The 15,506-nt window shown below is 42.9% G+C and overlaps 1 protein-coding gene across 3 annotated transcripts; it reads right to left on the bottom strand.

Annotated features, from left to right (window-relative positions):
* Nucleotides 1-413: 413 nt before the first annotated feature.
* On the bottom strand, nt 414-7,214 carry CCDC190 (coiled-coil domain containing 190). Of its 3 annotated transcripts, none has more exons than XM_082704191.1 (4): nt 7,141-7,214; nt 5,861-6,102; nt 1,420-1,543; nt 414-1,151 (listed from the first exon to the last, which is right to left on the bottom strand). In XM_082704191.1, exons 2-4 carry the CDS (start codon nt 6,054-6,056, stop codon nt 563-565), a joined length of 909 nt encoding a protein of 302 aa, XP_082560317.1. In that variant the 5' UTR covers nt 6,057-6,102; nt 7,141-7,214; the 3' UTR covers nt 414-562. The 3 variants fall into 3 exon arrangements, with proteins under 3 accessions (XP_082560317.1, XP_082560315.1, XP_082560316.1); XM_082704189.1 differs by having other exon boundaries at nt 447-1,151; nt 1,420-1,546; XM_082704190.1 differs by having other exon boundaries at nt 447-1,151; nt 1,420-1,546; nt 5,861-6,059; nt 7,141-7,212.
* Nucleotides 7,215-15,506: the final 8,292 nt, after the last annotated feature.

Below are 15,506 nucleotides of genomic sequence, written 5' to 3'. Positions count from 1 at the left end.
GGGATGGAGGGAGGGGGGCAGGGATGAAGGAAACGGAAGAACGACTTTGGTGGGTGAGCAGATTTTATGGAATCTATGAGGATACTTGTTTCCAACCACGTTCCTGTTCCCACTGTGTTGCAGGCGAACTGAGAGACAGAAGAGCTACGTCCTTTTGCCAGCAGGTGGCGCCATTAGAACCTCCTATAGTAAAAGGGGGCGGAACGTAAGCAGGACCCGTGGTATTTTCCTTTCAGGAAAAGTCTAGTTGTCAGTGTCTGTTTCCTAGCTTCGCTGACATCAGCAACATGTGCGCACCCCTTAAAGAGTTTTCAGAGGATTCATCTCTCCTCATTTTTCGTATACTTGTATTGCTCATTCAGTGAAAGATTATATCCCCATAAAAGGAAAAAAAAAAAAGAAAAACCTGAGGGTTTAAAACAAACAGACAATATATATATAATATTATATATATATAATATATATTGACATGTGTATTATATATCTTAATTACTGCAGTTACGTGAGGCACGCATCTCTGTAGTGGGTATGATAGATGTTCTTGTGAGGTTATGCTAGATGGTTAGAGACGAAAGGAGCCTGCCCTGTTCTCACACTCCTGTCCTCCTCTGGGCTGGAAGGATTCCTTGTGGCCGAATATCTCCCCAATACTAAGCAGTCTCTCAGACTCGGGGGGAACCCTGTGTCGGAGGTAGTGGGCATTTCTGACCTTCACAAACAGCTCTAAGAAGGTAGGTGTTACGGACTCGTCTTTCAAATACCCTGCGCATTCCCTGGGATTCAGAGGACTTTGTGTGCCAGCGTTGGGGTCTGGCTGTAGGCTGGCATCCTTTGATCCGGTCTCGTCAATGTGTGCTTTTCCACTCTCACCAGCTGGGCTGGAACCAGGGCCTTGGTCTAGGGTGCTGATGGAGACATCTTGATCTTGACACAGAACAGAGATGCCCTTGTTGGAGTCTTTGCCCTTTGGGGGGCTTTGACAATCTTTCTCACGGGCTCGTGGCTTCTCTGCTGTAAAGTGGGAAGCTCTGTAATTTTGAGATAGTGACTCTTCTTTGCTTTTCATGGAGTCCTTTAGGGCAGTGTGATGGAAAGGAGGCATCTGGGATTTGGTTTTATGTATTTCTTGGGTCGTGTTGGTGACCAGTGCTCTGGGGAAAGAGTAAAAAGAAGAAAAATCTCTGAAAACCAATAAAAAGGCCCATATTTTGAATTTCCCAGGTGTTAGACCATGTTCCCTTTCAGTGTGGTGTCAGCTGAGGTGATGGTGGTTGAGAAGGGGGTGGTGTCGATAGCGGGAAGTATTTCGTTGCTTCAGGAGGAAAGGCAGCATTTTCTCAGGGAGAGGATGACATAGGGTGGTCAGTTGGGAAGAGGAATTCAATGGTGTCTCAAAGAGTTTGGTAAGCATTTTCTTACCTAACTTTATTAACCTGTGGAACTCGGTGCTTCTGTCTTCTTGTTGATGAGGGTGGAAGAACATCTTTTGGTTTCTTCTGAATTCCATTCCCCAAATAAGAGGAGAGCTTTTTCTTGATAATATCTGCTTTGAGTTAATGAATAAGTGTTATGGGTTGAATTCTGTCTTCCCCAAATGACATATGTTGAAGTCTTCACCCCATAGCATCTCAGAATGTGACCTTAATTGGAGATAGGGCCTTTACAGAGATAGGCAAGTTAGGAGGAGGTCGTTAGGGGGAGCCCTAATCCATGAGTAGTGTCCTTATAAAAAAAACAGGAAATTTGGACACAGAGACACAGACAGAGGGGAGACAACGTGAAGGAAGGTAGGGAAAAGATAACCATTGACACTCTGAGAGAGGACTGAAGGTAGTTCTTCCCTCACAGCCTCAGAACAAATCAACGATCCACACACCTTGATCTTAGACTTGTAGCCTCCAGAACTGTAGGGCAAAAAATAAGCCACCTAGTTCGTGGTTCTCTCTTATGGAAGCCCCCAAAACTAATCTAGTCAGAGAAGGGAAAGGATGCTGGATCACCCATGGGTTTTCTGGGCAGAGAACCAACACGTGAACACACTCAGACCGCAGCAGGCTGATTTGGCATGCTCGATGGAGGCAGAAGGACTCACAGCAGTTCCCCAGGGTTGACCTAGACCATGTTAACAAGGATTTAGAGACACTGAGACCAGAGGTTTAAACTGGCTGGAGGCCCATGGAGGTTTTGTTTGAATGTTGTATTTGGCAAACATGGTGTTTTCAAGACAAAATAACTGGGTGTGAGCGATACCCAGAGGTGGCGCCCTATTGTTTCCTTTACCTCAATTATGTGCCCTCCTACTGGTCTCAACCATGAGTTGCAACTGCCGGCTAGGATGAAGTGGGTTTTTCACTCTTTGAGTAAATGTTTCAGGATCTTGTAGTCATGGCTGCTGTTGAGGACCTACTTAGTTTTCAAGACACCTCACGAATGGGTCACTTGGGTGTGAAAGTCCTGCACTGGTTTGGGAGTGAGCTCTCCGGATCCGCACTGGGGTTAGCAGGCAGCAGGCAGAGGGAATATGACCAGATAGGGGGACTAGACATCACATTCACCTCCTAGTATCATTTCATCTCGTCACTTCTTTGTGAGACAGACAGTCAAGACAAGAGACCATCTTTGGTGAGCCCTTTTTCCTCTGTTAGTTCCTTGAGTCTGTGTGTGTGTGTGTGTGTGTGTGTGATCCATGTAAGACCTTCATCTGTTTGCTATAAATCGAGAGATTCTAAGATACCTCTTCCAGATAGGCCAGTCTTCTGAAGTCTAGACCTGTTGAGTCAGCAGGCTCGGAAATGAACACAATTTTCCTCTGAAACGTGATCTTTCTCCCATGTTCCCTTGTGAAGGTGTGGTACTTGTAGGCATCCAACTCTCCAACTCAACAAGGATGCTTGAATGCCTCCTCTGTACCGGGCAATACACTCTTGACTCTGGTTTTATTTCCCCCTGGACATATCATTAATCACAAAGTTCTGACAATTCTACTTTCTAAATATCTTAAAATACTAATTTTTATTTCCTTGGCCAATTCCCTTGTTTAGGTCTGAACTTTAGGAATTTTCTTCAACATTGCCGCCAGAGTGAACACGCCATCTCCCTACTCCCAGACCCTATAGGGTGAAACCTAAACTCTTTTGCATGACCTACAAAACCCTTCATGATCAAGGCCCCCCCCCCCCCACTTTGCCTCCACATTGTGCCTCACCTTCTCCTCACCCCTTACCCTCCTCAGTACTGGGCTGTCTGAAGCAACTTATGCTTGTGTATGCACCTTTGTACATACTGTTCCTTCTGCCAGGAGTGACCTCATTCCATGTGTCCTTATGACAAACTGCACTCCTGGAAGATCTTACCTGGGGCCCATAGGAATCTTCTTATATCCCTGCCCTCCTTTGTAAACAACTCTAATTTAGCAATTAGCATTTTCTATTATAATTTTTCAAAAGCACAGATACCTTCCAATTTAAATGTGAGCATCTAGAAGACACAGACCGTGTTTTCTCATGTTTATGTTCCTGCATCTATCAGAGTAGCTATAATGTCCCATAATAATCTGTCTCAGTATTACCTCAGTTAAAATGTGGGTTTTTGAGCTCAATTCCCAACCTGCTGATCCAAATCTCTACGGTGAGGACATCTCTAAGATGAGGACAGGGGTTATGCATTTCGGACAATCTACCAACTGGCATGTGGCTGAATCTCAGTTACAATTTCAGTAAATGAATCATGGAAAAATGTTGCCTAGTACAGTGCCTGATAAATACCAAGACATAATACATATTATTTCTTCCCCTTTTCCTTAATTTCCCCCCTTTCCCTTAATTTTACTGTCAAGAAATTCGAGGCTTAGAAAGAATATGACTTTCCAAAGGACATAGAGGCCAAGGCCCCTGAATCAGTTTTTTGCCTCCTGGTCCAGACTCTTCCTGCGCCACCTGTCCCTGAGGCAGACACTACTCAGCCAGGACCACCACCTGTCTCAGCCTGGCCTTCTGTATACCTTCCCTGCCCCCTTCTGTGAAAGTAGATATATGGTCTTCTGTGTCTTTTTGAGAGTAGAAGTGGGATTCAACCAGATGGCTTTTAAGGTTCTTTTCCAGTCTGTGAGCTCTCATTTCCGTTTGTTTTAACCATTTATTATAGACAGGGAAATGGAAAGCAGAGAAGTTCAGCTACTTGCTCAGAGTCCTCTCTTAGGCCCAAAGCTGCAGGTTAGAAATAATTCCCAGGCCAGCTGTTTGGACATCACTCTTTGTTCTTGTGTCCATGTATTAGCCGTGTAGACCTAAACAAGTCGACCCTGAATCATGACACCTGGATTTCCTCTGGAGCTTGCTCTAGCATTTTCAGAACTTCTGAGTGCCAGCACCTGCTTTTAGTGAGAAGGGGCTATAGTTTTGCAGAACTCGGGTGGATCCTTTCTATGCTGAATTTTGAAGTCATATAAAAATCAAATTATTTTAATGATGGATGTCATTTCTGCAAAGCATACAATTACAGCAGTTTCAACAAAGCAGTAGGAAAGTTTTAGTCCTGAAACCATCTTTTCTTGATGGCTCGATCAATCGCTTAAGTGATAAGCGTAAACACTTATGTAAACTTACTTTGTGTTTAGGTCCTAAGTGCTTGCTGAATCCTCAACTAACTTCACGGGGTGGGGAATATCATTTCCATGTTACATTGGAAGAAAGTGAGGCACAGACAGGTCCAGTAAGCCCCCCAAGGCCTCACAGCTGGTAAACAGGAGTCAGGATTTCAACCCTGACAGTCTGGGTCCGGAGTCCGTGTTCTTAGCCGCCATGTTTTAATGAGGTCATTGAGTAGGGGGAGTTTTCTTTCCCAGTTTTTATTGAATGGTATAGACAGCCCTGGAGGTTCTGAGATTCCGGACACCACGTGTAACCCTTGGCTCTGTGATGATCAGTAGCTACTAACTAGAAACTAGTTTTTGAGGTTAGTTCCATTGTTCTTATTATCACTACTTTACTACTTATACCTGTTAATTGGATAGTCTTCTAAGTGATATATACATTTGGAAAGGGTTATTCGTTGGAGACGGGGGTTCTAGGGAAGAGCATTGTGGTAAAGGCTATGAGCACATGGCTTATGGATAAAGAAGCCTCTTTGGGAAAACAACAGAAATATTGGCCCTTTGACTTACAGAGTCAAAGAAAACGCAGTTCCGATATGCCACAATTACTTCTTTGAAATTTTCTCATCTAAGCAAACCCTGCAGGCTCTCGTATGAACACACATGAAAGTACAAGGAGGCTGAGCAGTTCGTATCAGAGTCGGTCTCATCGGTGAGCGCCGAAAACAGCCAAATGCTCCCTGCTCAGCCCCATCAGAGGGCCGCTCTCCACACAGAGGATATTGTTCTGTGGTCACTAAGCCCGGGGGTTTTGTTTTCTTTTTTTTGACTTCCCCTTCATAACGTGACTTGCACACTGAACCATTGCTCAATCAATGGCTGTTGACCAGGTGCAGAGAGGAAACCACACCAACCCAGACATAGTGAGAAGAAAGCAGAATGAAAAATAAAGTACGAAGAAAACAAAGGACTTAGTCAGAGAGAGCTCACTTGAAACACTGAAGTGACTGGAAGCCAGAGAAGTATTAGCTGAAAAAGGCTTTCTGATGAGCTGCTCTCGGGGACTGTGCACTCCAGGGAGAGAGGGAGGCAGGAGGGCGGAGGCAGGAGGGCAGGCAGCCTAAAATCCAGGTCTGGGTTCAGTTCTTGTTTCCTTGGGATCCAGGTCTCTGAAAGAGCCCTTGTCCTGAGGATGGGGTGTCACTCTGGCCTCAGCCAGGCAGTGGCCTGCCGCCCTGCCCTGCCTCTCCCCCATCCCCGAGGCCTTACCTTGTTGCAACCGCTGCAGTTCTTTCTGGAGCTGTCTCTGCTCCCAGGTCAGCAGCTTCATCTGGTACAGGCAGATGTACTCCAGTGTGTGCAGTCTTTGGCAGAGTCTGGCTTCAGCCCGCCTGGCATTCTTCCTCTCCAAATCGAAGTGCTTATACACAGGACCCGTGACCATGTGCCTCTCCATCCTATTCATGGTCTAGAGACAATCATACAGGATTCTGACAGGCCCCACGACGAACCTGGTAGAGCAAGGCAGGGATGGGGGGTGAGGGAGAGACCCTGACCCCTGGCTTTTAATCAGGTTTCGAGGTTTGAATCCTGTGTGTTTCTGAAACGGCAGCTGCCCAGCCATACCATTGGGAACTTTTGCCCCATACTAATGAATTCCTAGAATGACACAGAAGATGGAAGGGAAAATTGTTCTCTGAGGCTCAGTGTCCTTTGCCAATAAAATAGTGACGGATGATAGGCTCCCCACACAGCCCAGTCAGACTGCCGTGAAGACAGAGCATACAAACACCTCTTTGGGAAAAAAAAAAGAAAAGAAACACTTTACATAAAGCATTATTCACCCAATAAGAGAGTCTCTTCCACTATTCTTCAAGAGCTTCCAAAAAGTCTGCTGAAGGGTCTGGAGAGGATGTGGGACGTAGGGCAGAGCCATTCTCTGGGACCCCTTTTGGTTCACTCATTCGCATATGAATGGGTCCACGCAGCCTCTAGTCTACCAGGTGCCAGGTGCTATGCTAAGTGCTGAAGGTAGTGATGACTGAGTCATAGTTCCCGCTCCTAAGATGCTTTCAGATTTGTGACTGTGGAGTCTAATAATAACACACCAGATCTGAAGAGTAGGACTCTCCCAGTCACAGAACAGTGCAGGCATCCTAGACCAGAAGTCTGGGCAGCAGTGGACAGAATACTTGGGTTGGACGTCCCCACCCATTTTCTCAGAGCTCTGGTCCTCTCTACCCTTCTCGTACCCTGATGACCAAGCCACACTGGCTTCCTCCTCCTGAGAACCCTATCACATGCGTAGGCAGGGCACACGTTCCTCTTCTTTGAGTTCACCATACTTACTTCAGAGCTAAGATCACAATATATGCCCAGGATACAAATGGATTGCTCTAGATGGAACTTTGATGATAATAATTCAGGAAAAAGCTTAGTGTTGAAAGGGAGGATAAGGTCAAGACCAGAAAAGACATTTTAAGACAGCTTACTTTATAGTCTAAAGTTTAGACTAAACTTTAACTAAAGGACAGGTGAGTAGCACTTACCTACAAAGCCGGAGTTCTCACCATGTGAATGCTGCTTGTATCTTTTGCTATGTCAGGCTGAGTCTGGGTTAATGAGCTTGTTTTTCTTCAGGAAATCTTGGAGTTTGGTCTTGGAGTGGGGGGCAGGGAGAGGCTGCGGGGAAGATTGTTGAATACACTTGAAAGCTCTCTCCTGTGCCACCTCCCCTGGGCAGGAATGCTAACTCCCTGGACGTGGGCACCAATCCCAGAGCTCTAAATAGCTCTGCGAGTTAAGGAAGCCTGCCAGCTTCCAGCTGTCCCCTAGTGGGGCCCGCAGTACTCCTTCTGGGCTGTGTCCATGGGAGCCGAGAATGAAAGCAAGAAGTGTTTTACTGTGTTCTCAGTCTCCTTCCCCACCGCACCCCCCTTCTCTTTTTCCACTTCATTTGTCATACCTTCCCTTCCCCCCATGCTCATTCCAACTTCTTGGAAATCAGATCAGGGCCCTAAAGAAGGCATTGTTTCTAGATTTTTGATTTTTGGGTTTTTTGGGGGGATCAGATGGTGTATATTTTGTGTAGGAAAGTAGTTAATTTTTTAAAAATCATTTTTGCACATCATACTGACTTTCCTTGGGCTTCTGTCCATATTTTGTACTTCAGAGCTTATTAAGGTTTTCTGTTGTGGCATCAGAATTAGGTAGTGAACTTTAAATTGACTTGTGTGATCACAGTTTGGACAGCTGCAATAGAAGACCAGCTGAACTATTGGTTATAGAACAGGCTACTAAGCAGGATTTGTACTGTTGCCTGGGGCTTCATGGGAAAACAAGAGCCACGGTGCCACAGTCTAAAGAACCGTCAGCATGAGGGCCTAGTAATCCCCCCAGAGCTTACTGAGTTCAGCTGAAAAGGCTCTACTACTCAGAGTCATCCAGTCATCCACCTGCAAACACGCTATTATAAGGAGATTACTGGGGAGAGCAAGAGGACAAGCCATTATTCATTCTCTCAGTAGGAGGTAATTCCTTTCCCAGCCCTCCCACCAGGTAATTCTCTCACTTCCAGTATTTAAATGCACAAGGTGGGGTTCTAAGAACACCATCCAAGAGAAAGGAGTGCCTACAGAGGCCAGATGGGCAGCTCACTCCCCAGGGGGACTTGATGACCCCCAGAACCACCAAAGAGCTTCCATCCCAGCCCTTTGCTGCCACAGGGGTGATGATGGTGAGGGATTTCTTAGAAAAACTAGTTACTCCATGTCATCTTGAGAGAGAGCTGAGAAGGGAGGCTTGCAGAAAAAACCCAAGGCTGGAAGACAGGAATGAGCCGTAGTGTGATGAGTGTGCAAGGGAATGGTGGCCAAAACCATCCTAGTCCCCCTTGGCCCTTTGAGAGGGCCAAAGAGAATCTCAGCACTTTGCCTGGCTCGTGAAGGAGCAGAGGGCTTGTGTAAGGAAGCAGAAGCCATGGAAGACTCTAGGTCAAATAAGGTAATACATCACCAGAGTGGGCATAGAACCATAGGCAGGGCCAGGGGGAGAAGGGACTTAGAGATCTCATTGAAGGGGAACTTCCTCATGAAAATGATTATTTCCTTCCTTCCTTCCTTTGTTTCTTTGTTTGAGAGGGAGAGAGGGGGTGGTGCACAAACACCAGTGCAGGAAGAGGCAGAGGGAGAATCAGACTCCTTGCTGACCAGGGAGCCTGATGGCACTAGACTCAATCCCAGGACCCTGAGATCATGACCTGAGCCAAAGACAGACACTTAACTAGCTGGGCCACCCAGGTGGCCTAGAAACAACACATCTTAAGAGCAGAGGACAGCAGGAAAGCATGGAACATCACTGGACAAGGAAAGACGAGCAATGTTCACACAAGCACCAGTTACATAGGAAAAGCTCTGCCTCTTCTATTTCCCTTTGATCCCACAACCTCAGAGGGGTTAGATATTGAGAAGTCAGGGAGGGGAGGTGTACAAAACAAGACCACATACCCCATTGCTCCCCAAAGGGTTGGAGAAGGAAGAATGATAAAGCAGTTTGTTCCCTCTCTCTCCTGGTCCCTTGGAGTCTAGTGAGGGAAGGGTTTAAATTGTATATGAGATTGGAATTTCAAAGTGGACCGGCCTTTTTATAACCAAAGTGGCTGGAAATGTGGAGAATCTGCCCATTAAGGGACACTAATCTACCCATAAGGGACAAGAAAAGAAAAGAAACAAAAATAGTGATTAGAAATGTAAAATTGTCATTCCCACACTGTGTCCTGCTATCACTACTAGGGAAAGGGGAAGTTTCTACAGATCAAAGCAGTTATTAAAGCAGTTATGATTAAAATTAATTTTACAGAATAGATTTTATTTATTTGCACTCATGAACTTTCCTATCTCTCTTTTATCTGGAGGTAGCATCCTTGTGTAGTCAAACACATCTGAGATCAAGTAATTTTGTTATTTACTAGGACATATAACTTTATTTATTAATTTGTCAAAGCCATAGTTTCCTTATCTGTAAAAAGGGTTAATAGTATCTTTAGCACAGGACTTCTATAGAATAGAATGAAAGGATAAGTGAAGTGTTTGTGCATAGAAGATGCACAATAAAAGTTAGTGCCTGGTTTCTAGCAAAGATGTTGTAACAGGAACTAGATTTACTTTTCTATATGAAACAATTTAAAAATCAGACAAAATTTATGAAATTATTATTATTATTATTATTGGTTACATTGGACATCAGGCAGAGAGGATGAAAGAACAGAAACACACCAGGTGATCCCTATTCTTGTCACAGCTAGTACTGCCCAGGAAGAGGTTTCCCTGAATTACAGGGAGGGGCAGCCAGGCATGTATTCCTTGAGTTGAGGAGACAGAGCTAGAAGTCCAGAAAAGCAAGGCAGCTAGCATCAGCAGGGCAGAGTACCAGATCCAAGAAGCTCAATGAATCCCAAGCAAAAGAAACATGAATAAAATGACTCCAAGGGATACAAAGTCTAACTGCTAAAAAAAAGGAACAAAGAAACAAAGATGACAATTGCCAATTTCAGAAATAAGAGAGGGACATCACTACAGATTCTACAGATATAAAGAGCTAATAAGAGAATATTGTAAACAGGTTTATATCAATAATTTGGCAAATTAGATGAAAAAGAAATTCTTTGAAAGACATAAAATGCCAAAGATCATTTAAAAAGAAATAGATCAACTAAATACCCTTATATAGATGAAAGAAACTGAATTTGTAGTTAAAACCTTCCCACAGGGACACCTGGGTGGCTCAGTGCGTTAAGCTTCTGCCTTCGGCTCCAGTCATGGTCTCAGGGTCCTGGGATCAAGCTCCAGATTGGGCTCTCTGCTCAGCGGGGAACCTGCTTCCCCCTGTCCCTCTGCCTGCCTCTCTGCCTACTTGTGATCTCTCTCTCTCTATCAAATAAATAAATAAAATCTAAAACAACAACAACAACAACAAAACCTTCCCACAAAGTAAACTGGGTGATTCTACCAAACATTTAAGGAAGAAATAATACCGATTTTACAGAAATTCTCCCAGAAAACTAAAAGGAGAAATTACTTTCCAATTTTTTTTATGAGGCTAGTATAATCCCAATACCATAACCAGAAAAAGACATTACAAGAAATTGATACTATAAAACAACATTATTCAGGATCATAAATACAAAGGTTTTTAAGCATGGTCTATCATATAAAATATATAGAATATGTAAAAAAGATAATTCATTGTGACCAAATGTGGTTATCCCAAGAATGCAAGGGTGATTTAACACTGAAAAATAAATCAATGTGGATCATAATATTAATGTGGATCATAATTAATGTACAATCACTTTGGAAAATAGTTTGGCAATTTCTCATAAAACTGAACATATACTTACATATGACCCAGAAATTCTACTCCTAGATATTCAACCAAGAGAAATGAAAGTATCAACAAAAAAACCCCAAAACATCAACACACACAATGGCATGAGAACATCTTACAGACATGATACTGGTAAACGAAGCCAAATACAAAAGAGAAACTGATTCTGTATATTTGAAATGTTAGGACAGATGTAATTACTCTGTAGTGACAGAGATTAGATAAGTGGTTGCCCAGGTTGAGAGGTGTGGTTGAAGACTGATTGCCAAAAGGAATGAGGAACTTTCTGGGGGAGACAGAGGTGGTGATTATATGTTGCATACATCTGTCAAAGCCAACAACCTGTAGACGTCAACGGTGAAATTTTAAAGTATATAAATTATACCTCAGTAAAGTTGACTGGAAAAAAAACACCTAATTTCTTCTTGTCAAAAAGATGCAGGCAACTTCGGCTTCCACCATAAAAGATTGACTTCTATGGGACTTGCCCTTCTCCCTTCAAAACCTGGAGAACTAGGCGAAATATAACTGTTATCAAATATTGGAAAATGGGCAATGCAGGTGTGCGATCCCCTTCAAATAAAATGCAAATAAGATGACCTCTGTGACTGCCCCACATTAGTACCTGGAAGCAGGTTTCAGGCTGCAGTGGATGAAGTGGCAACCAAAACAGAATCCAACTGTCTCTTTGAGTCGAGCATCCAGAGAATGGAGTTTGGACAGGCTGGGGTGGCTGGTTATGCAGAACAGAGTACCAGACAAGGGAGAAGTACCTGGTGTGGGGAAGCTGGTCCAGTGATCTACAGAGGGGTCCCTTTGAGTCTTTGGCTGATCGACTCCTACAAGAATGAAATGCCCAACCAAACTGCGGATAAATAAATAAAATGGGGCATATTTATGTAATAAAAAACTACTTATCAATAGAAAAAAAAAACCTACCAGTATATGAAACAACATGGATTACTCTCAAAAGCATGCTAGGGGCACCTGGGTGGCTCAGTCCATTAAGCGTCTGCCTTCGGCCCAGGTCATGATCCCAGAGTCCTGGGATTGAGCCCCCATCAGGCTCCCTGCTCAGTGGGGAGCCTGCTTCTCCCTCTCCCTCTGCCTACCACTCTGCCTACGTGTGCTCTATTAAGTAAATAAAATCTTAAAAAAAAAAAAAAAAAGCATTGTGCTAAGTGAACAGTGCCCATACAAATGACTAAATCTGTGTCATTTCATGTATAGCGAATTTTAGAAAAGGTCAACAAAGTGATAGAAAGCAGACGGAGGCTGCTGGAGCCCAGGGGCAGGGGAGTGGGGGAGCACTGAAGGACTTGAAAGGACAAGAGAAAAGTTTTTGGAGGGTCCTGGAGATGTTCTAATCTTCATTGTGTTGGATTTACATAAATGTTCTCATTTGTCAGAACTCGTCAAACGATATACTCAAGGGTAACCCTGTCAGGTCCCCTCCCTCCTCGGGAGCTTTGTACTATCACTTTGCTCTCACTCAATAAAACCTTGCTTTGCTAACCACCCACCAAAAAACCCCAAACAAACAAACAAACAAAAAACCCCCAACTGTGCACCCAATATGGGTGAATTTTATTGGATGAACATTAAACCTCAATAAAGCTGATTAAAAAAAAAAAAAGGGGTATAAGAGACATCCCAAGATGGCAGAGGAGAAGGAGACCTGAGTTTCGTCTGGTCCCTGGAACGTAGCTAGGTAGCTCGAAATCATTTTGAACACCTGTAAACTCAACCGAGAGCTAAGAAAAGAATTCTGTAATTCTACAAAGAGAAAAGTGACCACTTCCTGCAAGAATGACAAGATGGGGGGCACCTGGGTGGCTCAGTGGGTTAAGCCGCTGCCTTCGGCTCAGGTCATGATCTCAGAGTCCTGGGATCGAGTCCCGCATCGGGCTCTCTGCTCAGCGGAGAGCCTGCTTCCCTTTCTCTCTCTCTGCCTGCCTCTCTGCCTACTTGTGATTTCTCTCTGTCAAATAAATAAATAAAATCTTTAAAAAAAAAAAAAAAAAGAATGACAAGATGGAAAAACTCACCTCAAAAAAGAGAACAGGCAGTACTGACTGCCAGGGACCGAATCAGTATGGGTATAGATAAGAACTATAGTTCAGAATAACAATTATAAAGATACCTGGGCTCAAAAAAAGCATAGAAGACACTAGAAATCATCTTTTTCTGGAGAAATAAAAGAACTCAAATCTAATCAAGTTAGATTTTAAAAACACTATTAATGAGATACAATTAAGAAATGGGGGGCTCTAACTGCTGGGATAAATGGGGCAGACGAGAGAAGGGAAGCCAGGGCAAAAATGAACTGTTGGGACTTCATCAAGATAAAAAAGCTTCTGCACAGCAAAGGAAACAGTCAATAAAACCAAAGGACAACCGACAGGCTGGGAGAAGATGTTTGAAAATTTCTTATCAGGTAAAGGCTAGTATCCAAAATCTATAAAGAACTTACCAACCTAACAGCCAAAGAATAAATAATCCAATCAAGAAATGGGCAGAAGACCTGAACAGATATTTCTCCAAAGAAGACAAACAAATGGCCAACGTGGCACATGAAAAAATTCTCAACATCACTCAGGATCAAGGAAATACAAATCAAAACCACAATGAGATACCACCTCACACCAGTCAGAATGGCTAAAATTAACAAGTCAGAAAATGAAAGATGTTGGTGAGGATGTGGAGAAAGGGGAACTCTCCTACACCGTTGTGGGAATGCAAGCTGGTGCAGAGACTCTGGAAAACAGTATGGAGGTTCCTCAAAAAGTTGAAAATAGAGCTACCCTATGACCCAGTAATCACACTACTAGGTATCTACCCCAAAGATACAAATGTAGTGATCTGAAGGGGTCCCTGTACATCAACATTTAAAGCAACAGTGTCCACAATAGCCAAACTATAGAAATGTCCATGGACAGATAAATCAATAAAGAAGATGTAGTACATATACATATATATGTATATGTACACACTCACACAATGGAATACTACTCAGCCATCAAAAAGAATGAAATCGTGTCATTTGCAATGACATGGGTGGAGAGAAAGATCATCAGAGAAAGGTAATTATCATATGATCTCACTCATGTGGAATTTAAGAAAATAAAACAGGATCATAGGGGAAGGGAGGGAAAAATAAAACAAGACAAAATCAGGGAGACAAAGCATAAGAGACTAATTTTAAAAAAAATATTTTATTTATTTGTGTGTGTGTGAGAGAGAGAGCACAAGCAGGGAGGGAGAAGCAGACTCCCTGCAGATCAGGGAGCCCAATGCAGGGCTCAGTCCCAAGAACCAAATGTGAAAAGCACCTTTGGTATAAGTGGGAAGTTTGAGTAGAAAATGAGTATTTGAAGATCTCAGGTTTTGTTAATTTTACTGGTTGGGATGATGGCAGGTGCTTTTGTTAATGAAGTCCTTATCCATTAGAGGTACATACTGAAGTGTTTGCAGATGAAAAGACATGAGCTAGTATTTCGTATGTGTTCTAAAATCCTGTAGTAAAAGTGTAATAAAATCCTAAAACAAGTGCATCCGTGTCTCTGTGTGTGGGGAGAAATGACACAAAAGTGGCAAAATGTTGAAGCTGGGATGGGGGCACAAGAGTGTTTACTAGATGAGCCTTTCTATTTAGGAACATGTTCTAAATTTCCCATAGCAAGCAGTTAAAGATTTTTGTTGGAGGCAGCCAGATTGGGGGAAAGACATTATATTCAAAGGAGCGTTCAGTACATTTTTAGCTGGGTTTTTAAAAGGAATAATGGAAACCAGAAAATAGGGGAATATCTTCAATATTCTCAAAGAAAGCAAATGTCAATATAAAATTAGATACACGGTAAAATAAAGACAACTTCAGACAAATAAACACAAAGGAGATTTTGTTCTGCCCTAAGTAAAATTCTAAAGGATGTACTTGAGGGAGAAAGAAATGTTCCTAGATGTAGGACCAAGATGTAGGAAGGAATGAAGTCTGAGAAGGTAGTAGATATGTGGGCGCATATCTAAATCAAGACAGGCTGCATAAAACTGAGATTTGGAAAATAAAGTATTTAGTGCACTGTAATAAAGCCCTGAGCTTTCAAAGAGGTAGGACAGTGAAGGGTTCTGAGGTTCTTTTATAGCCCAAGGAAAGGGTAAAGATTCCAATTAACATGATATACCCAGACATTAAGATGCATGTCATCATATCTGGGATAACTGTAAAAGGATTATAGAGGAGAGGATGGTTTACAAACCAGCACAGGAGAAGAATCAAAATGGAAAAAACAATGAATCTAAAAAGGGAGAGAGAAAGATGGAGAAAGCAGAAAGTACAAAATAAGATGGAAATGTAAGTACAAAAAGATCAGAAATTGTATACATAAATGACTAACGGCTCTAATTAAAAGTCAAGAATTGTCAGATTGGATTTCTTTTTTTTTAAAGAGTGCTACTTGGCACTAAAAGGATTATAAATATAAATGCAAATGGAAATGAGGAAATCATGTGAAATTTCCCTATTAAATGGTGG

The sequence above is a fragment of the Mustela nivalis genome (genome assembly GCF_964662115.1).
Source record: "Mustela nivalis genome assembly, chromosome: 16".
NCBI lineage: Eukaryota > Metazoa > Chordata > Mammalia > Carnivora > Mustelidae > Mustela > Mustela nivalis.
This window is presented reverse-complemented; position numbering and strand designations above follow the sequence as displayed.